This window comes from Girardinichthys multiradiatus, chromosome 2 (genome assembly GCF_021462225.1).
Source record: "Girardinichthys multiradiatus isolate DD_20200921_A chromosome 2, DD_fGirMul_XY1, whole genome shotgun sequence".
Classification (NCBI taxonomy): Eukaryota; Metazoa; Chordata; class Actinopteri; order Cyprinodontiformes; family Goodeidae; genus Girardinichthys; species Girardinichthys multiradiatus.
In genome coordinates, this window is record NC_061795.1 from 1,766,889 (window position 1) to 1,794,520 (window position 27,632).

General features: G+C 40.1%; 1 protein-coding gene across 4 annotated transcripts in view; it reads right to left on the minus strand.

The window, feature by feature from the left end:
- The window catches only part of LOC124860839 (protein inscuteable homolog), a 100,047-nt gene that overhangs the window by 44,336 nt on the left and 28,079 nt on the right, over positions 1 to 27,632 (minus strand). For 2 of the 4 annotated variants that reach the window (XM_047354437.1, XM_047354451.1), the window contains exon 2: positions 16,095 to 16,186. The exons of 1 other annotated variant lie outside the window; for it this stretch is intronic. In XM_047354437.1, coding sequence (XP_047210393.1) covers positions 16,095 to 16,168 — 74 coding nt within the window. In that variant the 5' untranslated portion in view covers positions 16,169 to 16,186. Of the gene's footprint in view, positions 1 to 16,094; positions 16,187 to 25,682; positions 25,945 to 27,632 lie in introns of those variants that run through there. One more of the 4 variants, XM_047354442.1, reaches the window with a different exon arrangement.

Below are 27,632 nucleotides of genomic sequence, written 5' to 3' on the forward strand. Positions count from 1 at the left end.
TTTCCTCTTAAAGCATTTCCCTTCTTCTTGGCAGAAGTGATCAAACTCAATTAGGCTGGAGGGTGAGTGGCCGTGTATGGCCATTTTTAGGTCTCCTCAAAAGTATCTAATTAAGCGCTGTTACGGATTAAAGTAGTTTCTGAGATTTCGCTTCCTAGGAGTTCTTGTTGGTGTGTTTTAAATTGTCCTAGATCTGTTGCTCTTTCCTGATCTCTATCCTTGCCTTTGTGCAAAACATCAAAACAATTTCCATGCTTTAAACATACCTGTTTGAGATGCACCCTCTATTGATTTTATGGATTTAAGGGATTTCTTCTGGGTTGAGGATCATGGTCTAATGGTTAGGACTATCACCTCTTAGCATGGAGGGCACCAATTCCAAACTTGAGCTGAGATGGTCTGAGTGAAGTTTGTCCAAAAAACATGGTTCTTTGATAATTAACAATCCAAAAAGCATTTTGGGGTAATTGCCCCAGAAACGGCTGTAAGCCCCCCACCACTAGATATTTCTCCTCTCTTCAGATTAGGTGGGGTTTATTTTAATTGGTCGGTCTCCTGGCACTTACCCAGCTTTGAAGCAAAGTTAATAAATTTACTGCAGGGTTATGTCAGGGCGTTGGGAATTTCATTTTAGATGCAGTGTGATTTGTCTGTTCTAATCCCAGTTTAAATGTGGGTTTGGGTTTGTGCGGTTTAAACACCAAATTGTGCCCAGTTTTCCAATTTCTGAAGATACAACATATCTATTTATGTATCTCGGGCCCATTACTGTGGCAGCCGCACCGATCCGTGTGGCTTGTCCTCTTCAGGTTGGAGGGAAGTTCCTGCCTCAAGTGGAGGAGTTTAAGTATCTCGGGGTCTTGTTCATGAGTGAGGGAAGAATGGAGCGGGAGATCGACAGACGGATCGGTGCGGCTGCCGCAGTAATGGGGAGGCTGTGCCGGTCCGTTGTGGTGAAGAGAGAGCTGAGCCGAAAAGCAAAGCTCTTGATTTAACGGTCGGTCTACGTTCCTACCCTCACCTATGGCCATAAATGTTGGGTCATGACGGAAAGAACGAAATCCCGGATACAAGCGGCTGAAATGAGCTTCTTCCGTAGGGTGGCCGGGCACTCCCTTAGAGATAGGGTGAGGAGCTCGGCCATCCAGGAGGAGCTCGGAGTAGAGCTGCTGCTCCTCCACATCGAGAGGAGCCAGTTGAGGTGGCTCGGGCATCTATACCGGATGTCTCCTGGACGCCTTCCTCGGGAGGTGTTCCAGGCACGTCCCACCGGGAGGAGGCCCAGGACACGCTGGAGGGACTATGTCTCTCGGCTGGCCTGGGAACGCCTTGGGCTCCCCCTGGAGGAGCTGGAGGAGGTGTCTGGGGAGAGGGACGTCTGGGCGTCTCTGCTGCCCCCGCGACCCGGTCCCGGATAAGCGGAAGAGGACAACGACGAGTACGAGTACAACATAATCATTAAAAAAAAATGTGTCATAAAAGAAACATAGACCTCATCACAGTTCTGACCTGCTGACTAAAGGAACAAATTATAAACACCTGTTGCTTCAACATATTTTTAAGAAACTAATTGCTTTTGCTACAAAGGACAATTTAGGTCTATATTTTGAAAGGACTGGGTAGCAGTATCTTCTGCCTGAGGATAACAGTTTAAAAGCAGTAGAGAGTGGATAATCCTGATTGAATCAGCAAGAATACTTTTTGGTTTAAGAGAGTTCTCCAAAGTAATTTTCATTGTGGCAATGAAAAGTAGTACCAAATTCAATAGTTTCTTCTGAGGGTGACAGCCTTGCTAAGATGGCTGAAAATGGCTGTTCTAATAGGACAGGAATCCGAAACACTTCCCAAAGCGACAGCCTCAACTCAATTGAGGATTTATGGACTACGGTTAAAAGCTGGGTTTGTCCGGGGGGAAAAAGACATTTAAACAATTTTTCCTACTCTGTAACCTTGATTCTAAGAATTAATAAAAACAAAAAAAACTTGTCTCAAGAAGGGGGATATAGGCAACGGTATAAAGAATCTCATTGTTCATATCAAGCCAAATGTGACCATTTCATGCCATCTCTCTGTTATAAAATAGGCTCACACAAGGATGAAGCCGTCCTGATTTACACCCCCCAACAAGCCACAAAACATTACACTCACCACAGGCAGGAAAAAACATGATAATAATAGGTTTGTTTTCCAAAGGAGGGGAAGCAATGCATTACAGCCAGGAGGGAATGACAAATATTTATATGCAGGGCAAATGCAGGGTCCTGCGACAACGGCTCTATTATCTCCTAGAGCAGGACCCTGTGGGCATGAAGCATCATTCTCACTTCTGCAGGTAGCTAGTCAGTGACAGTGGTGGAAGAAATGGTTCAAAATTGGGTAATATGGCCTTGTTTGAATATGTTTTATTTTTATTTATTGTTATGATATTATCATGTCTTAATTGTTGTGCAATTGTGATTTCTTGGCTGTTAGCAACTATTCATAATTGTAATTAATAATGAACAATTATTAACAAAATTATTAATGAAGTTAGGCTAATAAATTTCCAGTCAGACTAATAAATTAGGGCTCAACCTGATCAGGAATCATTAGCCAAATAACTTTTGGTCTTTTAAGTATTGTCTCATGAATACCACCCCGATGTGGTGTGGTATAATGGAACAATAGATGTAAGAGGGAATTTGAGCACTGGTGTTAGCCCTCAGTGGATGATTTTGGATGGGCTGACACTCACAAAATGGTAACAAACTGGATATAAGTATTTGACCTTCCTGATGATGGGCGTGATAACTTAACATCCAGGTTAACGGTTTAAGCTACCGAAAAAAGTCTTATAGCTTATTTACCACTGACGTATTTGCTGATAATGACCATTCAGGGAAATGAGGAAGCTTGCAAGAGAGAACACCCTTCCAACTGTGAAGTATGGGCAAGGCAGCATTGTGTTTAGGGGCTTTTGCTGCAGGAGAGACTGGTGTACTTAACAAAAAAGATGCCATCATGAGAATATTACTAGTTAATCTCAGAAAATTTTAATGAGTTCCAATGAGGCTTATTTATCAGATTAAAAGCAAAATAACCTTTTATCAGGTATTCAACTTTCAACATACATGTCATCAAGCCCACATTTCTGTATTAAAATAGATTTTTTTTTGGTCTAAATGTCTTAAATGTTGTGTTTTTGTTAGCTGTAGGTGGAAAATGATCATAATTAACATAATGGAAAGGCTTAAAAACATGAGTCTGTGCGTCAATAATATTCAAAATTATTGAGATGGACCTGCATGTGGACATTAAAGCTTGGGACAAATAGTTCTTCCAAATGGACAATGACCCTAAGAGTACCATCAAATTGGCTTAAGGACAACACATTTAATGTTTTGCATTGCCCATCAAAAAGCCCTGATCTCAGTTCAGTAGAATGAAAGGTGTTTGTTGGGAAGGCGACCTCCAAATGTGATGCAGTTACCCCAGTTTCTCAGGAGAAATAGATGAAAATTCCTCCAGAGCTTAGAAGCTTGTGGTAGGTTACCTTAAATGTTTAGCCCAAATCATACAGTTTACAAGACAAAACTACTACAGGGGTTGGACAATGAAACTGAAACACTTGTCATTTTAGTGTGGGAGGTTTCATGGCTAAATTGGACCAGCCTGGTAGCCAGTCTTCATTGATTGCACATTGCACCAGTAAGAGCAGAGTGTGAAGGTTCAATTAGCAGGGTAAGAGCACAGTTTTGCTCAAAATATTGAAATGCACACAACATTATGGGTGACATACCAGAGTTCAAAAGAGAAAAAATTTTTGGTGCATGTCTTGCTGGCGCATCTGTGACCAAGACAGCAAGTCTTTGTGATGTATCAAGAGCCACGGTATCCAGGGTAATGTCAGCATACCACCAAGAAGGACGAACCACATCCAACAGGATTAACTGTGGACGCAAGAGGAAGCTGTCTGAAAGGGATGTTCGGGTGCTAACCCGGATTGTATCCAAAAAACATAAAACCACGGCTGCCCAAATCACGGCAGAATTAAATGTGCACCTCAACTCTCCTGTTTCCACCAGAACTGTCCATCAGGAGCTCCACAGGGTCAATATACAGGGCCGGGCTGCTATAGCCAAACCTTTGGTCACTCATGCCAATGCCAAACATCGGTTTCAATGGTGCAAGGAGCGCAAATCTTGGGCTGTGGACAATGTGAAACATGTATTGTTCTCTGATGAGTCCACCTTTACTGTTTTCCCCACATCCGGGAGAGTTACGGTGTGGAGAAGCCCCAAAGAAGCGTACCACCCAGACTGTTGCATGCCCAGAGTGAAACATGGGGGTGGATCAGTGATGGTTTGGGCTGCCATATCATGGCATTCCCTTGGCCCAATACTTGTGCTAGATGGGCGCGTCACTGTCAAGTACTACCGAACCATTCTTGAGGACCATGTGCATCCAATGGTTCAAACATTGTATCCTGAAGGCGGTGCCGTGTATCAGGATGACAATGCACCAATACACACAACAAGACTGGTGAAAGATTGGTTTGATGAACATGAAAGTGAAGTTGAACATCTCCCATGGCCTGCACAGTCACCAGATCTAAATATTACTGAGCCACTTTGGGGTGTTTTGGAGGAGCGAGTCAGGAAACGTTTTCCTCCACCAGTATCACGTAGTGACCTGGCCACTATCCTGCAAGAAGAATGGCTTAAAATCCCTCTGACCACTGTGCAGGACTTGTATATGTCATTCCCAAGACGAATTGATGCTGTATTGGCTGCAAAAGGAGGCCTTACACCACACTAATAAATTATTGTGGTCTAAAACCAGGTGTTTCGGTTTCATTGTCCAACCCCTGTAGATACTAAGGAAATAAAGGTAAACTTCTGAAAAATAAAATAAATGTATGCTTTTAAAATCTAAGACAATCTTACCAGCTGACAAGCAACAAGAAAGGATAAATATTAAATAAAACACATCCTGTACAGGTTTAGACAGGATAACAAATTTCTTCAATAAATTGGATCAACATTATTAGTCAGTCCCTCTGAGCTGTTAATTATGACTTCATGACTTTTGGATGAGTCACTTTTTAATTTTTAATGAACTCAAGCACAGAGTGGATACCGAATGTACTTCAGGCACATGGAGTTCTGAAAGAGAGCTCCTTAATGTGAACACTGAGCCAAGAGATGATGAGCTAACTCTCGATGTAAGAAACAATAAGAGGGCTTGTTACTTTTCAACTACAGAGAAAGTCTTTGCGTGTGTGTGCGTATGTGCGTATTCCTAGTCTATTTTAAAGTTTTAAAAGCCATTTTCTAGGTCAATAGCAAGGTAATAGCAAAATAAACCCTTCTGATACAATTTGCCACAAATCAAGAACTCATGGCTACTAAAAACAGCTGCTTCATTTGTCCAAGTGAAAAATGAGCTGTTTTTATATAGACTTAAAAAGCAGGGCAGGAAATAATTTAAGTTTATTAATTGGGTGAGAGACAGAGGGTCTGGAGGTAATTATGACTGACTGTCACTTACACTATGTCATTATGGACTTTTATTAAAAAGAAAAAAAAAACTTTCAGCAGTTTAATAATATTTTTTATATAATCTAAAAAGGCATATATTAAAATATATTTGATGCAGATCCTTTTTATTCATGTCTTATACACTAAAAAGCAAGACTAGCTTACATATATAAACTACAGTAATATCCCCATCACAATATTCTCTATCTGGCTTGCATTTGAATGGAGTATGGCATGATCCAGCATGGCTTTGTTACATAACTGATATTGTAGCATATAGAATTTGATCTCCAGTAAGGCTGCCTCACATTTTGTATTGCAACTCATGGACAAACGTGCCACTGCTCAGGAACCTACATAAATGTCTGGCAAATGTGGGAGCACTGACACAATAATAATATCTATTATTCTCATGCTATGCTATGCAGATGCTCAGTCTGCATCAATGAAGGTTTACACAGAACAATAAAAAAATAATACAGAAATGTGGGCTTAATAAAAAGTATACTTAATACCTGCTTAAATGTTTTTTTTTTTGTTTTTTTTTCAATGAGCCTCATCAGAACGCATATAATAATTTGTTGAATATGACTGTATAAGTAAAAAACAAAAAACAGTCCAACAGCAGCTTAAAACAAGGAAAGAAAAAATATGTTGACCCCGAATCTAGGAATTTGGCAAGCCAACTTTGTATGCTGTCTATTTTGTATAGTTATGTGGGGACTACTAACATATCAAAATGCTATACACTCCAAGTAGTGCTAGTTGTTTGAATTTTTTTCTGTTTCATGCCTGCAGGTACTTTGAATGCATATTATATAGTATATATTCTCTCTCTTTCTGCAGAAGTAGACCTCTTTGGTGTTATCTTGTACTCTACTTGTCCTTCTTTCTCTACCTCTATTCTTATCTCATTCTTTTACCTTTTTGCCCCAGCTCTCTCTCTTTATTGCTTTTGTTCACCCCTTTTGTTTCCATCTCCATGTCCAATGCGTTTGAAAAAGCTCCAAAGCAATTTCTAATAAACGTTTTTAAATACATAAAGCGGAGCATCATAGCAAGGCCATAATGGTTCACTTGTGAAAGTAAATCTGTTGGACATCTTTCTGGCACTTCTTGTGCTACTCTGCCGGACAGGACACGTAAAATAACGTGAACTTAATATTTCATATATAATACAGTGCAATATTTGTTGTTTCACAACACAGTAATGAGTCCCATTACAGCAGGTCATCAAATTACAGCTTCTCTGTACACTCTACGTAAATGTGTGACTTATAAACTAACAATCTCTGGAGCCATTCAGACATCCTGAGCAACTGCTCTTCTAACAGCTGTGAAACTTTCTTCCTAAACTTCTTTAAACAAATAATTTCTTCTTAGAATATGCTTTATCTTTAAGTCTATAATAATAATTATTATAACTTCTAGTCTACATACTTTTCCATTGTATTTTAGTCCTAATTTTGTCCTCTGTGAATGGTCTTATTAATAATTTCAAAAAAATAACTGCCAGCATTAGTTTTAAAATGTTTTTCTTGCATGTTCTAATTAGAGAAAGATGTCGGTCATATAGACTGAGGAAATGCCCACCAAGCACAGAAAAATTTCAGACAGAAGCAATACTTGCTTGACTGTCTCCACATCACAGGGAGTTAGTCAAGTTTGTTTAGGGCTAAAAAGAAAAATACCCACATAAAAACACACTTTCAGCCTTAATCTCTAACTATGTTCTGTCTGAGCCAAATTCCATAATAAAGATAGTAACCGTAAATGACAGCATAAATGTGCTTCAAACAACAATGAGTCACAACTTTTTTTACGTCAGCATATATACTGCAGGAGGTCAGACGGTGGTGTAGTGCTCACATCAGATTGACAGGTGTGAAACCAAACAGTGGAGTAGGGCTACTTTAAAACATGGTTGTCACGGGATTTTCTCTTAAGGGATTAGAGGAGCAGGTTGTTCTAGCAATTCAGGCTTTATATGATTCAGCTGCTATACATTACACCTCATAGATGATTAATACAGACAGAGTTACGTCTACTTCATCCCATTTGATCCATGGTCTTACAATAAGCCACGCTGTTGACAAAAAAGCCTGCAACAGGATAATAACAGGTCCCAAATACAGATTAAGAGGGCAAAGTACACTGTAAACTTCAATTCAATTCAATTCAAAAATACTTCATTAATTCCAAAGGGAAATTAAATGTTGTTGTAGCTCATTATGAGGGTTTCCTCAAAAGAGTCGTTGATGCTGATGGCTGTGGGCAGGAAAACTTATAATGTGCTTCACACTGTTTTAGATTTTATGGATGTGGAAATTTATACAGATGGGAAGGTTTTATTTGGTTCAACTTTGGCACAAACCTGATTAAATGATAAATATATAATCTGAGACTATTTTTTGTTCCATTAATCATTCAAGCTAGAAGTTACACGACCAAGTTGTAATATATATTTTGATAATTCTAAATTGATCCATTGGATAAGAAATGTCAATTAACTAAACAAAAAGGGCTTTGAGCCACATATAGTCCCAAATAGGAGAAAGTCAAATCTACCAAAGGAGAAACAATCAAATTAGCACTACATGTTCCATTGTAGCAAGCTAACAGTTCAATTGCAAGCACTCAGCCCACATAACATAGGCTAACTGAAGGTACATGTAATTTCAACTTGCAATTCTTTAACAAAACCTTGTTTGAATTCATATGTATTCACATTATCATGGCTTAAATAAATAAAAGAGATTTATTTGATAAAATCAGTTTGTATATGCATTTGAAAGTGGCTGCTGACAAGTTTTCATTGGCCTCATAGCTCCAGAAAATCTAAAATTATGGGTCCACACCTCACATGGGTTTTACCATAGGTTTTATCCAGACTTGGGACCAGAAAAGTGACCCAAAGTATTTATTTCATTGTATTTTATTTTAGATTAGTTTACTTATTTGTTTGTTATTTTAAAGCTTTCTTAAATCGTATTTGATGTTTGACCTTATGGTCAACTTAGAACCCTATATCAAGCTTTAACAAAACATTAATAGTTTTATTTTTTAACATAAGGGTGAACTTCTCTTTCTTTAAGTGGCTTTACACATAATATTTTTGTCAGGGGTGAAGACGTCTCCAAGTCCCAGGCTCCTCTCCTGTGGAACCAGCTCCCAGTTTTAGTCCGTGAGGCAGACACCCTGTCTACTTTTAAGGCTAGGCTTAAAACCTTCCTTTTTGATAAAGCTTATAGTTAGAGTGGCTTAGTTTATCCTGAGCTATCTTTCTCATTTTTTACCACCGTCTTCTTCCCTCCCTGTTGGTTGGAATAAGGGGGAGTCAGGTTTAGCCTAAACCAGCTCAGTTATGGTTGAGGTGCAAATACACCCTCCATTTCTGCTACCTGTATGACCCCTTCTCTTTTCCAATGGTTATAATCAGTCTGACAGAGGGAGGTATCCCAATCATTGTGGTTTTTAGTATAACAATGACCATCAGTGGGACCCATTGTGAGGTTCCTTGAGACGACATTGTTGTAAATAAGCGCCGTTTAACTAAACATTCTGAACTGAAACTATCTCTGTAGTTATGCTGCTATAGACTTAGGCTGCTGGAGGACATAACAACCACTTTCACCCTCTTCGCTACATTCTCACACTACTCTCCAATTTTGCATTATTTGCTGTTATTTCAGCTTTTAACTTTGTTCTCTTTTCTCTTCCTAGAAGCTACACCTGGCCTGACTCTGTGTCTACCTGTGACACCTTTCTGGAGAGGGGAATCGTCCAAGCTTCTGCTGGCAACAACTTAATGCTCACCTTCTACAGATGATCCACATGGCCCTGTCTTTTAGTGTTTAACCCTTTCTCTCTCCTAGACATGGCTACGGACTGAGCTTAACTGTGACTAACTCTATGTGCTCTCTTTCAGACTCTAACCTTAAAAACTGGCTCAGAGTTTTTCTGTTCTTTCTTTCTAGATGAAACGACTAAAGGAGCTACATCCATTAACATTTACTTTTCCTTCCCATAGAAAGTACTCCTGGATCAGTGCTTCTTTGTTCTCTTTGTGTCTCTGCTCTGTTCTCTCAAACCCCCAGTCGGTCGTGGCAGATGGCCGCTCACACTGAGCCTGGTTCTGCTGGAGGTTTCTTCCTGTTAAAAGGGAGTTTTTCCTCTCAACTGTTGCTACATGCATGCTCAGTATGAGGGATTGCTGCAAAGTCAACGCCAGTGACTGTCCACTGTCTCTACATGGTCATACAGGAGGAGGGAATGCTGCAAGTCACTGACTGGATGCAATCTGCTGGGTTTCCTTAGATAGAAAAACTTTTTATCCAATTTGAATAAACAGCTAACTCCGACTGCACTGTTTAATTGTTAGGATTAATTGGAATGTATGAACCTGACTGTTGTGAAGAGCCTTGAGACGACATGTGTTGTGAATTGGCGCTATATAAATAAAACTGAATTGAAATGGCTTTGGATCATGGCATTGAGCTCAACACTTTGGATGTTTCTTGTTGGTGAAACCCCCCACATCACTTATGCTTTACTCAGGATCCATGATCTCAACGAATCAGCTTACATGATGTGAAAGACCTAAATGATCCCTTTTTTTTCCATTGCTTCATATTGTTATGAATTTTTCCATTGTTACCATTTTACTCCCTTATAATAAATGTAACCATATAACCATATGTAACCATATATAATAAATGTAACCATACTTTAATGCTTGCTTAAACATTGTTATTTTCAAAAGTTTTAATATGACAAATGAGCCTCATCAGAATGCATATTTCAATTTACTGAGATGTACCTGTATATCACATAAATGAAAAATTGGTTCAGAGTTTTGGCGTTAGGCTTTATCGATAATAAAGTCATTAGGGTCAATCAAGCTATGGTTTCAGGTATACTTTCAGTTCAATTTTCTGTTTATTTTATGGTATCTTTATGAATCTTTTAGATTTTAATCCTCTTACTACCTGGTTTAAAGCATCATTCATTTGCTTCTTGATGTCATATTTTCTATTTTAGAATGATATTTCAAAAATAACATAAAAGCATGAATTTATTTATGTTACAATCTGTTTTACGTCTCACTGCATCTAATTCGGAGACTTTTGTCTCAGTCAGCCAATATAGAATTTAATAAACACATACTGAAAGCAAGGAGTCTAATGTCTGTGGAGCATTATTATCACTGTCCAATGCCTGGGGAAGGGATAGAACAAATGGGAAGCTTTTCTAAACTCTACCACAAAACCACAGACCATTTGGGCAGACGGAATGGAAATGTGGGCAAAATGAGCGCCAAGATTTTGAGGACAATGAGTGTGGCTTTGGGTTTAGCTGGAAGTAGAAATAATGTCACAGAAAGAATTAATGACAAGGACATTTAGGGATGAAAATTTAATTCTGCTCAGCAAAAGACCAATTAATGTTAAACAAAGTTCTGTCTCTCTCTCTTAGAAAAGAATTAGAGCTTCAACCAAGCCATAAAACTTCACTCTGATTGGATGTGATAGATAAACTATCACATACAATCACATCCAAAATGGGAAAAAGATCAAGCAAATAGTACTTTTAAATACACAAGGCAGGTCTTGGTTTTCTAGACAGAGGTCAGTCATGTGCATACCATGGAAAAGCAGCACATTGGTAGATCATTTTGGCCTCTGACTGATACAGTTAAATCCTGGCGGCCATGGCAGACATCTGACTTCCAGATGTTTTTAACAACTTTAATGTTCAGCCAAGGCCAAATACGACAAAGACAAAACACACTGACTCTGTTTCTCCCATTTGTCTGTCTCTTTGTCTCAGTCTACCTCTAACCTCAAACTTAACTGAATCACTTTTTGGCATGTTACACAGGCGCGGAGCCAGGGGGTGGCCAGGGGTGGCGATGGCCACCATAAACCAATCTTTGACCACCCCTGCAGAAACTCCAAGTGATTTGTTGTTTCTATGGGAACATAATTCAACAGTAGAGCGTACCTCCAGACCAAGCAGTTCTCCTCCGAAACAGATGGCAGTAGTAATGCTCTCAAAAACTAACACAATTATAATAGAAGAAGTGGTTGTGGTTCACCTTCACAAGATCATTAAAGGCAGCAACTACAGAAGACTTGGTGGGGCAATTTTCCCATCATCTACCTCTGCTGCAGAAAAGGTCAGACTCTGAATTAAGTTAAAAGGCAACAACTTTTATTTACTTTGAAAAGTTTCCTATCTTAATTAAAAAAACATTTAAATAAAAATGGCTGGTTTCCTGTGAAAGAGAAAAGAAAATGAGACAGAGTTCACTAACGTGTAATGTGCACCACACATGAATGCAATTGTGAAAGGGCAATGTGTTACGTGTGTGTGCTTGTTAGCTCATAAACAGTCTCTGAACGAGCATAAGTGGAAGGGACCTCTTTTCTCTCCTTTTTCGTTTGAAAGAGAAATAATGTGCCCAAGTTCTGTGCTACATTATTATTTTTTTATTTAAGATGTTTTCCATAAAAGCCGTAAATAATTTCATGGTGTCATGTATTCATGCTGTTTAGGAGAAAAAAATACAGTTTTGTTACTATAAGTTGAATTAAGGTGAATTATCAACATTCATGATACACTAACATGAAAGATGACTTGTTGGAACTAGTTTTTGTGTGTTTTTTTTAATCAATTGTGGGGGAGAAGACAATGCCAGCCATGTGTCTGCAAGAGAGAGCAACCACCACTGCACAATCCACAAAAAGAAGGGCATGGCATGGGGCGTAGCGGTAGAGTGTGCCATACATATACAGAGGCTTCAGTCACTGATGCAGCTGTCCCTGGTTTGAGTCCCAATCCCGGCGACCTGTGCTGCATCTCTTCCCCCTCTCTTTACCCTACTTTTAAATAACAATAAAAATAAAGGCCACTAGTGCCGCAAAAAGAAGCCTGAAATCAGTTTTTGGCCACCCCTCAGTGAGCAATGGTCTCAGTCTGGCCACCCCAATGAAACTTTTTTGGCTCAGCTATGGATGTTATGTTAGATGCACCAAAAGGCATATAAATGCAGACCTACACACTTCCATAGATTCACTCTGTCAAGTACACTGTAAACAAATGCCCAACATACCGTGAAAACACATATAAGAATGACGCAATAGAAAACTTGTTTGCAATGTAATTAATTGCCAGACTTTTCCTGATTGTAAGCTGAATTATAAATTAGTCAGAAAGACCGACGTGAGCCGATTCTGATGTCAGAGACATGCATGAGACACAGATGGTGACAGCATACATGTTTTCCATCTGTGTTTGCAATTCATTTTAACACGATTAAGCCATTTGGTGCCTTTCAGCACTTGATTTATTGACTGTTTGTGAGCCGTGCGTAGCACAAATGGCATTTATGTTTGAGTGGGCACATGAGATAAAGGCAAGGAAGTCATTTAAATCACTTCCTTGTTTATGCACCTAGTTGCCTATGTGGACCATGACAGCACACATGATCTCAGATCTATGTTTAGTCAGTGTATATAAACAATGTGATTTGAGAATTTGTAAATGCAAAACTGTCCAAAATTATATATTCAGATTTATAATGACTTAAATTTGTCAGCAACTGGGGCTTATGGAGGACCTTCCCAGAGGAAAATGTCCTGCTCACTGGTATCTTTTCTGAAGTGCAGGAAACAAAGATGTGATTCTCACTTCAGTCTCTTTCTAGCTTGTATATTTTCTCATGTTTTTCTCCTAAAATTCACTCAGCAATAGGGAGCAACATTAGATGCAGGAGACATACTTAAGACTAGAAGCAGACACCTTTTCCCAAAAAGTATCAGTATCTGTTTTTTAGACTTACACAATTACAGCCCATGTTACTTCCCGATATGTGATACGAGTTTTGAAGCAAAATGTTTCTATAAGAAATGTTCAGGGGTGGGTCGGGATTGCCTTAGCTTTCTTTGGATCTCAGTTTCTGAGAAAAGAATGAGCTGAATAAAAGGCATAAATGACTGATTTAACAATCAAAAGACCTCCAGCTAAAGTTTGTGTTGGTTAGTATTGTAGAGTCCAGTAGGTCTTCAAATATATGTGACTGCTCATCAGCATGGAAGCTCTGCTGTTCCTTCAGGTTTTGATTGTTTAGTATGTAAGGAGTCCTTGGTGTTTTTGCCTGTTGGCCATGTGTCTGGCAGATTGTTTGTAATTTTAGCTTTAAATCTCTAACTTACTGACTTCGAATGTGAGGTAAAAATAGCTTTGCTGTACCTAAACGTTTTGTAGAAGATGAATTGCTGGTATAAACCTAACCCAAACACCTAACCCAATTTAAAATTCCAATCTGTTCATCTAGATAATCTGCATATTGCTGGAAAAAATAAATGCTTCAAATTACATTAATTATGGGAGTCCCTGACAGAATTTAACTCCCGATACTAGTCATTGGTTTCTTATTTGTGTTTCCCTAAGCTGCAACCCCACGTTTTAAAAAGATTTCTGAAACCGGGGACCAGAGTTTTCAGTAGGTTTTGTCTGCACACGATTAACTGGAACCATATCGAAATATTTTACAATCCAAATGATTGAGTCTTATCAAAACAAAGGTAGCATACTAATATTAGCTTATCACTTCGGTTCATGCTTTGGATGTTATAAAACAGCAGTAAACAAATGCTGTAAGAAGCACCTACTAAGATGTAGCTCTATGTTTTGACTCAAATATAGTTTTAGAAAGAAATTATAGAACTATGGCTACGTTCACACAGCAGGTCTTTAAGCTCAATTCAGATTTTTAGCTGAAATCCAACTTTTTTTTTCATGGTAATTCACATTATAATTTAATTGCGACTGCCATCAGACTTCAGTCTGAACGGTTCACGGCCCCAAACTGACCTGCATGCACAGAAGGAGATATTGTAATATAAATATGAATGTGATCAGGAGACATCAAAATTCCACAGGAACCATTACAAACACTAAAAGTAAGTCACAAATTGATAGTATAGACTGATGTATTACGGTTTGTGGTGTATCTATCTAGGTTTAATTTGCTTACTAAAAATATTTCTTCATTTAAACAAATGATAACAGCCTGTCTGAAGACTTGGAACAGTTGAGAGTTGCCAGTATACCAACATCTCAAACACCACAGCTACTGTAACCCACCTAATAGAAGAGAAAGAACCAGGAGAGAAAGTATCCAGCCTTCTTCAGAGTCCACATATTGGTCCCGACATGCTTACTGAAGGCCATTATAAAGTTTGAGTGTGTTGGCACTGAAGTGTCAACTTTGCTCGTAATTAGTTATGGTGTCAGCCAGATTAGTGCTTTCAATTCAGTCCACTGGCAGACATTTATTTATGAATTTTTAGAATGAAATGGGCCTCAAAGTTGTGTGTGTGTGTGGGTGGGGGGGTCATCATCATTAAACATGATGATGACCAAAATCTACAGAATTACAATGTTAGCTCACTAAGCAGAACCTGATGTAGGCTACATCAGCCTCTTATTCCTCTACCATCTGGGATGTCACGATGAAATATCAAAATACAATAAACAGCTCAATGTAAACATTTACAGACAAGATTAATATTATCTTGAAGCCTTTTCTTGGCAACAGCAGAGAATGTCAGATGCTTGCCTTGTAAAGAATTTCATTTTTTTTTTTCCTTTTCTAACATACCACACTTTAAAATGATGTTTTAAGATTTTTCAACTGACATTTTGGCATCTTCATTTAGTATATTTAGCAATGTCCTGGAAGATGAAACTCACAATCATTGGAGTAACAAAACATGTCTGTTTACATTAAATGTGATAGAGAACTTCGGAAATAATTTGAGAAAAATCTGAGAAATCAAGCAAAAGAGATCCTTACATACTTTACTGTACATTGTAGGAGCGACAAGACAGGGGCTTCACAGACAACAGCGTCAACAAACAGATCTCCAAAAATGTCTAAGAGACTCATCAGTGGGGGCGCAATCCTATAAAGGTATCACGAGTAGGTGGACTTCTACACTGGAGGTTCAGAATATCTATGAGAAGCTAACCTTTGATTTAATGTTGAAGAAACATTTTAAAAACACAAGCAAAAAGGTTTGGATTATCTACGATTACACTGCTGCACTCAGGCAAGACAAACACTATGATTTAGGTTATTTTCTATACATTTGTGACTGTTAAAGACCTCCTGGACCTTGGAAGGATAATAAAAAGCCTTTATTTTGGGTTAAGATGCCCTGTCAACTCATCTCTGCACACAAATATGTAAGACCAAGTTGCTTTTTTATTTAAAGGCAATCTTTGGACTTTCTGATAGATAAATGACTACAGATTGTGAGCAATGCCTGAATGTGCATGTGAACCTGTATGGTTACGATGCTCTTGTAAATTAAAAAGTGGAGTTGTTTTGAAATGGTAAAAGCCTGCTTTGGCCTCGAAAAATCCTGAACTATCAAAGAATCCTGAACTATACCTTTAAACCGCTGTGACTGGGTGTTCCTTCAAGCAAAACCTTTGAGAGGATACACGAATACATGACAAAAGTGAGGTGCAGAGATCCAGAGAACAGGTCGTTCTGCCACTTGCCTCATCGGTGACGACGAGAGTGAGCTGCTCTGTCTCGAGCTGCTCTGAGGGGTCGACGTTCTTTCTGAGGCCATCTTTCTTCACTTCCGCATCTGAAATGCAACACATGCATCATAATCACAAATTTTGCACGATGTAAGAAGGATCCTTCCCTTTTTTTAAACAAATGTATTTTCTTTTCCGTTTATGTTTGCATCAGTGCTCGGCATTGTTCTGAATCCTTTGAAAGGAGCATAGTGTCACACACATACTGTCTGTAAACACATCCTGCATCCTCTGAGCTGTGTTCTTGCCTCTGCACTGTTGTCCACTACAATATCTCCTTATTGATCTACATCCAAGCATTCTATTCTTGTCATATAGCTTTTTTCCCTCCAAGTAATTTAATTATCAATAAACCCCCCTGTTTTAAAAAGCAGCAAGTCACTGGTGTGCCAGTGGAATAATATTTCTTATCTTCTAATTTATCGGCTAGCTGCCAGCCAGTGAATCTCTTTGCCATTTTTGAGCCTGAGCAAGGAGGCTGACGCTCCTGAGTGCCCGCAACTTTATTCCACAGTTTTATTGAAGTATCCCATCACTGTAGATTAGTCCATCTTCAATCAGGAAAAGCCACAGATGCCCCCTTTCTTAACTGTAGTCTATTCCTTTTAGTTAATGATATCCTCCAGAGGTGTGGTTACAGATTTTATGTGTACCATGTAAATCCATGTAACCTATGTCATCAAAAACTCAGTTAAAAATATTTCCCAGTGTTTTTCTGACAAAGCTTCCTGTTGCCAATAAATTTAGTAATAGAAAAGCAACTAAAACAAGTGGGATGAGAAAGGAATTAAACAAGTCACTCATTCAATCCCTTATCAGCAGCTTCTTGAATGCTTCAGTGGCAAAAACATCACATATGTCACAAATGACACAACAGCTGATTGGTTTGTAAAGGTTTTGAAACTTTGATGAAGGCACCTGTTATAGGAGTCCCTGCTCGTGATGCGGTATTTGTGTTGATTGTGCTAAAACTGCTGGGGTAACATAATTATGAACAACAAGGGAAAAAATGAATCAGTGATTGTGTTGATTCAATACCCGTATGGATCAGATCGACTCAAAGTATACACACAGAGATGCAAGGAAGCAAAAGGAATGGGCGGAGATCTTTTATCTGCAGTCTTGGCATAGCTCCTCCAAGGCCATTTTCAGAGAAAGCATCACAGTAATTCAGAAATGATACCAGTGCCTTGCCAGCACCATGGAGGACTAGCACACTGAGGCACTTTGTGTTTAAGGGATGAAAAAACACAGCATCCATGACGTTTGGTTTAGTGATAATAGAACAGAATACGATACTTAGAACAACCAATGGATGCAGTTTAATTTCCCTGTTACAACTGTTGCAATAAAAGTCTGGATGAATTATACTGGTCCTATAATTGTGGAAGGGGTCAAAGCTATCAAGTCAAAGTTGCAGCAGATTCCATTACATGTGCCTCCAGCTCATTACAGCACTCTTCTGAGGATTACCCTATAAATGAAGATGAGTTGTTCAATCAAGCAATTCAAATTCTGGGCACTTACAGTGTGTCACTAAGTGCTGTGTTAAGGACCATTACACTGAAAGTGATCACTTTCCTTTCTATCACAGGCCACCACACAGTGTGTTTTGATTCTAGTTGTCTTATAGCCATTTCAATTTGGCACCGTCAGTCTTTGTCACAGAGTTCCGCTCAGATATTCATGCATCCAGTCAGAAGTTTACATACATTTATAAAGGTCATGAATGTCATATGAATTTTAGACCTCAGTCATTTATTCGTACCATTCTTTATTAGGGTTGGAATGATAAATACATTGTAAAAACAAGAAATGGGGTCACAAATTTAGTTTTGTCAAAATTTGTCAAAAATATACATACCAGCAAAAATGTATATGTATACCCCCCTGAAAAGATGCACCTCAGCTACATTTTGTTGCCATCAACAAGCTTTCTGTATAATTTTAGTTTAGATGGTTTACTACTCCACTAGGCAGAATTGCCAGAGGTTCATATAAACTGGTTGGCTTCCTGGCAGGTCAACCTTTGGGAAGCCTATTCCAGAAACTTAATGTTTGACTGCATGATTCAATCAAAAGACTGGTTTGAAGGATGTTTGGATGATGAAGCCATTGCCATGCTATAACACTAGTTGTTTTCCAAGTTTCAGTTGGATCAAAACTGTTACCCTCATTTAATTGATGAATTCGGTAGGAACCACCAAGGTTCAAGGATGCCATGAACTGGAAACTGCTGGAACTTCAGTGCATTGACATAGTCAGAGATGATACATAGCAGGATGTCATATTAACTGAGAGTTTCTTGACCCACATGCAGAATCACTCAAAAACACAGGTAAGATCAAATGTTTAATAATCTCAAAAGATGACTGGTTCAGGTCGTCGGAGTTCGGTCCTCAGGTTTAGTGTCTCCTGGCGGCAGAGATCTTGGGAGGGTTTCGGGCACAATCTGTGTCTGAGATCCAGGGGTCCAGAGCGTCCGAAGGTGATGTCTCAGCAATTTGTTGGAGAGCGGGCAGGCTAGAGGAAGCGGTAGGAACTTTCAGAGGCGGCCGGTTAATGGAGGTCCTGAGTTAGTTGTCCGAAGATGATGGGTTGAGAATCCAAGGCTGTGATCCACATGACCTGAGAGTAGCAGAGAAAACAAGCTTGGTTAATTCAAGGTTAACAAGAATGGTTCAAAACGTTCAGACGAAAAACAAACTAGGAGACTAGGTTCTCAACATGGAGCATCTAGTCTGGGCTAGAAAGGACCGGCTTCAGCAAAAAAACATGAAAAATAGGGTGGATCTTTAAACTAGAGGGGATGTTCAGGAGGACAGAGGTGGGACCGAGTACTGACTTCACAGTGTAAGGACCTATGAACCTGGGTGAAAGTTTATTCGCAGAACTCTTGAGATTAATGTCCTGAGTGGACAACCATACCTGCTGACCCAGGAGGTAAGTGGGTGCAGGAACTCGATGCCGGTTGGCTAACCTCTGGTTTCTGGCGCATGTGCGGTTAAGAGTCGCAACAGTCTGCTTCCACACTCCTTTACATCTTCGAATGTGGTGTTGTACAGAGAGAACGGCAATAGCCTGTTCTTCCCTAGGCAGAAGAGGTGGTTGGTAACCCAAAGAAATTTCAAATGGGGATAAGCCCGTATCTGAGGACACGACTATTGTACGCATACTCAATCCAGGGCAAATGTGAGGACCAGGAGGATGGGTTGGATGAGCACACACAACGAAGTGTAGCCTCGAGCTCTTGATTCATCCTCTCTACCTGACCACTGGTTTGGGGATGAAAACCCGATGTTAAGGCTTGGCCCCTATGGCTGAGCAAAGTCCTCTCCAAACTTTGCAGATAAACTGGGGCCCCCGATCCGATAGGATCTCCTTGGGTATCCCGGCAAACAAAAAACATATTTTATCAGTAGTCGAGCCGTCTCATGGGAGGATTGGACTAGATGACATGCCTTAGAAAAGCGGTCTACAATGGTAAGAATAGTGGTGAAACCCCTGGAAGGGGGAAGGCCAGTGACAAAATCCAAGGCTATGTTAGACCAGGGGCGACCTGGGACAGGTAAGGGCTGTAGTAAGTCAGTGTGAGGCTGGTTGTGTGATTTACTACGAGCGCAGGTATGGCAGGTTTGGACGTATGTTCTAACGTCCTCGAAGAGGGAGGGCTACCAGAACGCCTAATGAGCGCTACAGTGTGGCTCACACCGGGGTAACAGGAGAAACTAGCTGAACGGGCCCACTTTATGAGGCGGGCTCTTACCGAATTGGGGACATAGACCCTGTTAGGGAGACCCGAACCAGGGTCCGGTTCGGCCTCTTGGACTCGAATGACTTGTCCTCTATGTCCCAGGATAGGGCACCAATAATACAGGAAAGTGGAATAATAGTATTAACTGGGGCCTCCTCATCTGCAGAGAATTGTCTTGATAAACCATCTGGCTTAGTGTTCTTAGACCCTGGCCTATAAGAAATAACGAAGTTGAACCGGGTGAAAAATTATGACCAACGGGACTGTCTAGGATTGAGGCGTTTGGCTTCCTGAAGGTAAGCTAAATTTTTGTGGTCCGTCCAGACCACAACTGGATAAACTGCCTCCTCTAAGCAGTGATGCCACTCCTCAAAAGCTAGTTTAATAGCTAGAAGCTCTCTGTCCCCTACATCATAATTTCGTTCAGCCGGGTTTAATCGGCGGGAAAAGAAGGCACAGGGATGGGTCCTATCATCTGACCCTGACCTTTGAGAGAGAACTGCTCCTACTCCTACATCTGAAGCATCGACTTCTAAGATGAACTGCTTAGTAGGATCTGGCATAGAGAGGATAGGTGCATCTGAGAACCTCTGTTTTATTTCTTTAAATGCTGCTTCGGGCGTCCAGCAGAATGGTCTCTTAGTAGAAGTCAGACGGGTGAGGGGAAGCACAACTTGGCTGTAATTTCTTATGAAGCGGCGGTAGAAGTTAGCGAACCCCAAAAAACGTTGCAGCTGTTTTCAGGTGAAAGGAACGGGCTATTCCAGCACCGCTTGTATATTTTCGGGATCCAACTTCACCTTCCCGCTCTCTAGGTAGTAACGTGAAACTCACACTTCTCCGCTTTTACAAATATTTGGTTCTCAAGGAGTCCCTGGAGCACCATTCATACGTGTTTCCTGTGCTCGTCAAGGATTCTGGATATATCAAATGAAATATCAAAATGTCATCCAGGTACACAAAAACAAACAGTCTCTTAATACATAATTTATGAGTGACTGGAAAACTGCAGGTGCGTTTGTTAATCCAAAGGGCATGACCAAATACTCAAAATGACCAATGGGGGTCTTAAAGGCAGTTTTCCACTCATCTACTTCTTTGATTCTGACCAGATGGTAGGTATTTCTCAGATCGAGTTTAGAGAAAATAGTAGCTTCCTGAACAGGCTCAAAGGCTGAGGTTAAGAGTGGTAGAGGGTACTTATTCTAAATATTTTGTTTAACCCCGTGTAGTCGATGCAAGGCCTGAGAGTGTAGTCTTTCATAGAGACAAATAAAAATCCTGCCCCTAGTGGAGAAGTGGATGGATGGATTATTCCAGTGGCCAAAGACTCATTAATATACTTCTCCATGCATTCTCTCTCCGGGTTAGAAATGTTGTATAGTCTGCTGGAGGGGAGTGAGGCTCCTGGAAACAGGTTTATGGCGCAGTCGTAAGGTCGGTGTGGGGGTAACGACAGGGCTTTAGGTTTACTAAAAACCTACTTTAAATCGTGGTAATCCAAAGGCACATTGGTCAAATCGGGGGTCTCTTCCACCTTGATGCTTTTGCTGTGTGTGGGATGCACACACATCCCAGTAAACAGGACGAATGACAAGAGGTGGTCCAAGACTCAATGCGAGCCTAGGTCCAGTTAAACTGAGGATTGTGTAAGGACAACCAGGGGTACCCCAACACTATGGGAGACTGCGGGGAAGGAAAAACATATAAAATTATTCTCTCATGATGATTGCCATAAATAACTAGTTCAATGAACTCAGTCTTGTGGGTGAGGGATTTACCGTCCAGAGCAGCCACCCCAATAGGCTTGGGCAGTGTCTTGGTGGGTATGTTGAGTTGTCGAACTAAGTTCTCATCAATCTGGTTCTGCTCACAACCTGAGTCCACAAGAGCTTGAACCGGAAAAGAGTCTTTGTCCAGAATAACTGATGCGGGGAGAGTTAATCGGAAGGTTTGTGTGTTCTGATCACCCGCCAAGACTCCCATCTTCATTGGCGGGCTCCCCCTTTTGGCTGGGAAGAAAATTTGTTCAGAGCGTGATGAAGTGCTCCTTTAAGTGCTTGGTTATTCCAGCCAGACATGGCTGCTAAGGTACGGAAGTCTATAGAGAACACCAAAGCAGTTCGATTCCCTTGATTCTGCCCCCAGAGTTTACGGGTTATATCTGGGCCGGACTCAGAATATCCGAAAGTTTGTCTAAACTCTGCTTCAAATTCCTCGTACGTCTGGTTCAGGAGTGTCTGTGAATTAAATCTTGCTTCTGCCCATCTGAGTGCTCTTCCCTGGAGTAGTCCCACGACATATGAAATCTTAGAGGCATGATCTGGAAATGAATGAGGAGATCTACAGAAAACTAAAGTGCATTGTAGTAAAAAACCTCCGCATTTTCCGATCTCTCCAGAGTAATGCTCGGGAGGAGGTGACGGCACCTCCCTCAGACGAGGAGCCTGGGGTGGAGATGCAGATGGACCGACAGTTGCTCCGGCTGTAGGAGGAGGCTGAACAGAGGAGAGGAGGTGGTTAGACAAACCCCGAAACGAGGCGGTGACCCTTTCTAATCGTTGCAGGGTGTAATTCTGTTGCTCAAAGAGTAAATTTAAATGGGAATCTTGCTGGGAGGATATTTGGGACAGTTCAGAGGAGGCCCCTGCGGGCGATTCTGCTGGGTCAAACTGGCCTGATGGAGAGCGGGCAGGCTGGAGGACGCGGTAGGAGACTGCAGAGGCGGCCGGTTAATGGAGGTCCTGAAATAGCTGTCCGAAGATGATGGGTTGAGAATCCAAGGCCGTGATCCACATAACCTGAGAGTAGCAGAGAAAGCGAGCTCGGTTAGCTCAAGGTTAACAAGAGTGGTTCAAAACTTTCAGACAAAAAACAAACCAGGAGACTAGGTTCTCGGAGGCTTGAGTTACCGCTCAACGTGTAGCATCAGGCGAAGAATGCTTGTCCCGCAGTTCCTTAAAAGCACTCCAGCCACAGATTGATTACAGGTGTGTAGGAGCAGTCTGCACACCACGCCCATCTGCAGAGCTCCTCGGGGAAAACAGGAAGATCACACAAAGCAAAACAAACAGATTGTGACACAGGAAAGATGCTTCTGCTCCAACACTGACAGCAGCTGCCCAAATGGAAAAGCCAAATGTCTTTGAACCTTTTATGGTGGAACAAAACAAAATATGAGCTATCTGACCATAGTGGCAGAAAGGATGCCTGAAGGCTTCCAAGCCTAAGAACACTCTACTAACTGTCAAGCAAGGAGGTGGTTGCATGGTGCTGTGGGACTGTTTTATTGCAATTGATATAGGTGCATGGAGTAATGAAGAAGGAGGACTCCCTTCAAATCACCCTCAAATCAGCAGTTAGAAACTTGGACACAGTTGAATGTGTCACAAGAACACACATCAAACACCCCAAACATCCCAAACACACATAAAAACTGGTTTTGGAAAAATTAAATTCAGCTAAAGCAAATTAACATTAGGCCTCTGGAAATGCCTTTTCAAAGCCCCAACCCAATTAAAAATTTATAGACTATACTTGAAAGCAGGGTCCGTGAAAGAAGACCAACCACTTCACAATTAACTGTAACAATTCTGTCAAATATTCCACCAGAAGAATACCAGAAGCTTGTAGATGACTATAATACAGACATTTAAAGACCCTTACGTTGTTCATCTATGGTATATGTTTGAGCCTATATCCTTAACTTTGACCAATCTTAATGAGGGGTCTGAATAATAATTCTACTTTGTGCATCTAGTCCAGCGTTTTGTATATTCATGTTACCCTAAAGAAAGAACTTTTCAAATCAATAAAAGCCCCAAACTGATTTAGTTTATGCCCGTGATGAATACATGTAAGCCTTCGAACCAAAAATTATAATGTTACATAGAAAACCTAAAGTTCCACCTTCAAGATCTGAGCACAGACAGCCTACGATGCACCCTCTGCTCTCATTCACCAGAGCTGCAAGTGTTACAGAAAGTTTCCTGACCATATGGTCAGCTAACAAAGTAGTAATTTTCTTTACGTCGTGGACATTTCTTTTCATGTCCTGGCTGAAACCTGAGATTGCCCAGGGGGTTTCCCCCCTAGGTTGCCTTGGTGACCATGTGGTTTGTAGGCAAGTCAAACAAAAGACACCTCTGTCTACGCCACATGTCACATGCCGAGTAAAATAGCAACCACTCAGACTTAAATGTAGGAAGAATCACTAGGGCATATACTAAAATTTACTGAATATATGTTTTAGCTCTGCATATGTGTTGAGGGGATTGAAATGTTGGTGTATCCCTGTTTCTGTCACTTTCAGTTTATCGGTGATGTATCTTGGAACTTTTACATTTGTTTTGATGAAAACACCTGAATCAAATAATTAGGCCATTAGTAGGACACTGGCTGTATACTGAGGAGGTGATTTAGCCATATCATGTGCGTTGAACCAGAGGTGCATCTAAAAGTTGCAGGACATCTGCATTTGAAAACAGGAGTGTGAGACCCATGCTTTAAACCATGGCATTCTTATTTAAAAATGATCAAACATTTTACATCTAAGATAGGTAAAGAGTTTAAATTGTATCTTCTAAATAATGAACAATACATGTCCTTAAATACCAAAATATCATGGTTTTCAAAATTATACAAGAGTACCCAAGGCTTACTTCTTTTTTATTTTAGGTTGTTTCTAATACATTATTTGCCATCTTCATGTCCTGGTGCTGATGACACTCTTTTATATGTAGCTGATAAGGACACTTTATCTGTTTCAACACAACTTTCTCAATGTTATGACTCTGTTACAGTCAGTCAATAAGTCATGCCTCATGTTAAATGTAAAAAACAACTCTGTCCTTGTCTTATTCATCGAGGGCCTGATAACTGATTAGCACAAATGATTTAAATCTGAAGATCAATCTGCAGATGATCAAACGGGTCTCACAAGTAAAATATCTTGGTGTCATCCTGGATACAAATTTACAATTTCACAGACATGCCAAGATGGTGAGCAGAGTTACAAAAGCAAACATGATTAATTAGAGACTGTACCATTTCATGGTGCAAACATTACAAATTTTCTGTTTTTTCTCATTTAAATTACTGTTCAGCATCTTGGTCACAAGCAGCATCTACAATAATCAAGCCACTGAAGATAATAAATAAGATAATTAAGAGCTTGGTTAGAAAAGCTGTTAGATCACACTATTACCATACTTTTAAAGAGACTGAATTTGATTGAATTTCAAACCTCTCAAGACCTACTGGTTGCGTAACTTATGGAGCATCCAGTGGGCATTATAAGACGACTTTACAATAAACTACTGTGGAACAAACATTTGTACGAGGGGTTAACATGTGGAACTCCTTACCTATAAAACTAAACACTGATTGACATTTTAAATGAAAATGAAATCAGCTTTTTGAAGAAGATCACTAGCTTTACGTTTTAAATGTATTTTTGTTTGGCTCTAATTGTTTTATGTTTTTATCCTGATTTGTATTTGCATTTTAAACCTTTTGGTTATATTTTATATAACCACTCTGTTCTACAAGACTTGCTGCATCACTTTAAGGAAAAAAAACTTTTCAAAGTCTTTTTTATAATATCCTGTGGTAAAACAGAATGCCTCTGGTTACAGCCACCAAATGGATCCAAAAACTGAGTTGCAGAAAACAAAATACCACAGTATTTGGATCTGGCTTCACTTTCGTGCCAAAACTTATGGGTTTGTGTTTGACTCAAACAAAGAAATCAAACATTGAGAAGCAGGAGGAACAAACAAACCACTCACCATTTCTTAGAGGCCAGCACTAGGTTGAATAAGTGTGATGCAGTTCAAGATGAAGTGAGTGAGGCAATGTGCTCCAACTTTAAAATTCTTGAGTCTTCATAGGTTCTTCTTATGTTTCACATAGTTTGTATTTACGTTGAAAGAGCCTTTGTTTAAAAATGCTACGTCTCCCACTGTTTTCTTGACACCTTAGATTAAGTAAGCCTCTGTGTTGCCTTTGGGTGCTGAGTTTTATAGAAGGCAGACACCCTGTGGACTGGTGTCTCAATAATGCTCTCCTCTTCTCATTGAGCTGAAGTCTGGAGTCACAGGGGAAGACAGTGGTTGCAGTCTCACCACAGAGCTGTCATGTGGGGACAAAAAGAGGGCAAGAACAGTACTGTATGATTGCCTGGGTGGGAACAAGCTGGAAGATGGTTGTGCTGAGCCTTGAAGTCAGCATTCCTATCCCACACATGAAGTGGGTAAGCTCAAAGTGAGCACTTGTGCTTGCTCAGAGAAAACCACACATGGCAGCATATAATGGCAATGCCTGGTAAGGCTTTAATACTTAGTGAGTCAACATAATTCCCCCCTCATATATCACAAAACTGAAAAACTGCAGAGTTGATGTTTACATTACATCCAACTAAATCACTTTCTCTTTAACAAAATATTTCCTAATATTCAAGATCTAATATAAAAAGTCTTAAAAAGGATTTAAAGTGAAAACAAAGTAAGCTGGATGAATTCAATGGCTCAAGTAAGCTAAGAAAATGAAAAATAAAATATTGTCAGCTAATATGCACTTAGCTTAATCAAAAATACGAAACAGGCCCCAGCTTTGAAAAACGTTTGCTGCTCCTTCACTAAGAGGTGTACTGTACAAAGAACATATATTGCTACTATGAAACATTTAAAGTACATGGTTTGTGTCCAGACACAACAACCTTGCCACTATCTCAATAAAGCTAAATGCAGAACATTCCTTAGATAACGCTGGCATGGATAACCTATTTTAAGTGACAGCTGGTGGTTTGAGGGAGTGTTAATTGTTTGTCTCATAGTTTGCCCTGTGATGAACTTTTAATTTGGAACAAACCCCTCCTTTTAAAGGTTGACCAGCCAAACCTTGTGTAAATCGAGCATGTTTCCGGTATCAAGGTATACCAATGTTTTTAAAAGTTACAGTTCAAAAACTAAATTTTCTCATTTTCTGTCACAATATTCCTAGAGTTTAAAACCCCTTCTGGGTCTGTGGCCTACACTGGGTCCAAAAGTACATGTCTGCTATGAGAACATTGTCATTTAATACATAAGCTAGAATTCGTAACACCATTGAGCGAAATTGGCTGCCAGTTTCTCTTCTTTGGATTGACACCATTTCAACCTATGGTCTCTCCAGATCCAATCGTATCCACCGGAAGTCGTCTAATGTCATACAAGTCCGACCAACTCTCATGCATACAACTCGGGTCTGTCAACTCTGATGCTGATTCTGCAGCCACAGGCGAGTGGTCAATGACATTCCTCTAATAGAAATATACAGGAAAGGGAGCCAAACTCAAAGCCTTCTTTGAAACACACAAGGGTAAACTGTGTTTTTTTTTCTGCGCCCTAGGTGCGTAACTGTAGCTAAAGCATTATTTGATGACTTTCAGAGTGTTTTACCAATAAAATCATGACAAAGCATTTTGTTTAAAGCAGCTAAACTCCAGATGAGGCAGGAAGAAAAGGAAGAGCAACTTTTCAGAGGAGGACTAAACCGAACCGTACTCTCATTGTTTGCCGACTGGGCGGAGGAAGAATTCAAAGGAGAGGCTTTTATCCCTGACAGTAAGTGTAAACTTGTATGCACAGCTATGGTTTGTTCATATGTTGTTCCGCTGGAAAATACAAATTTAAAATGGTATTTATTTTCAAGCAAATAAATACGTCTCTGAGTGCACTGTGGGGAGTTTTTGTGTTTGC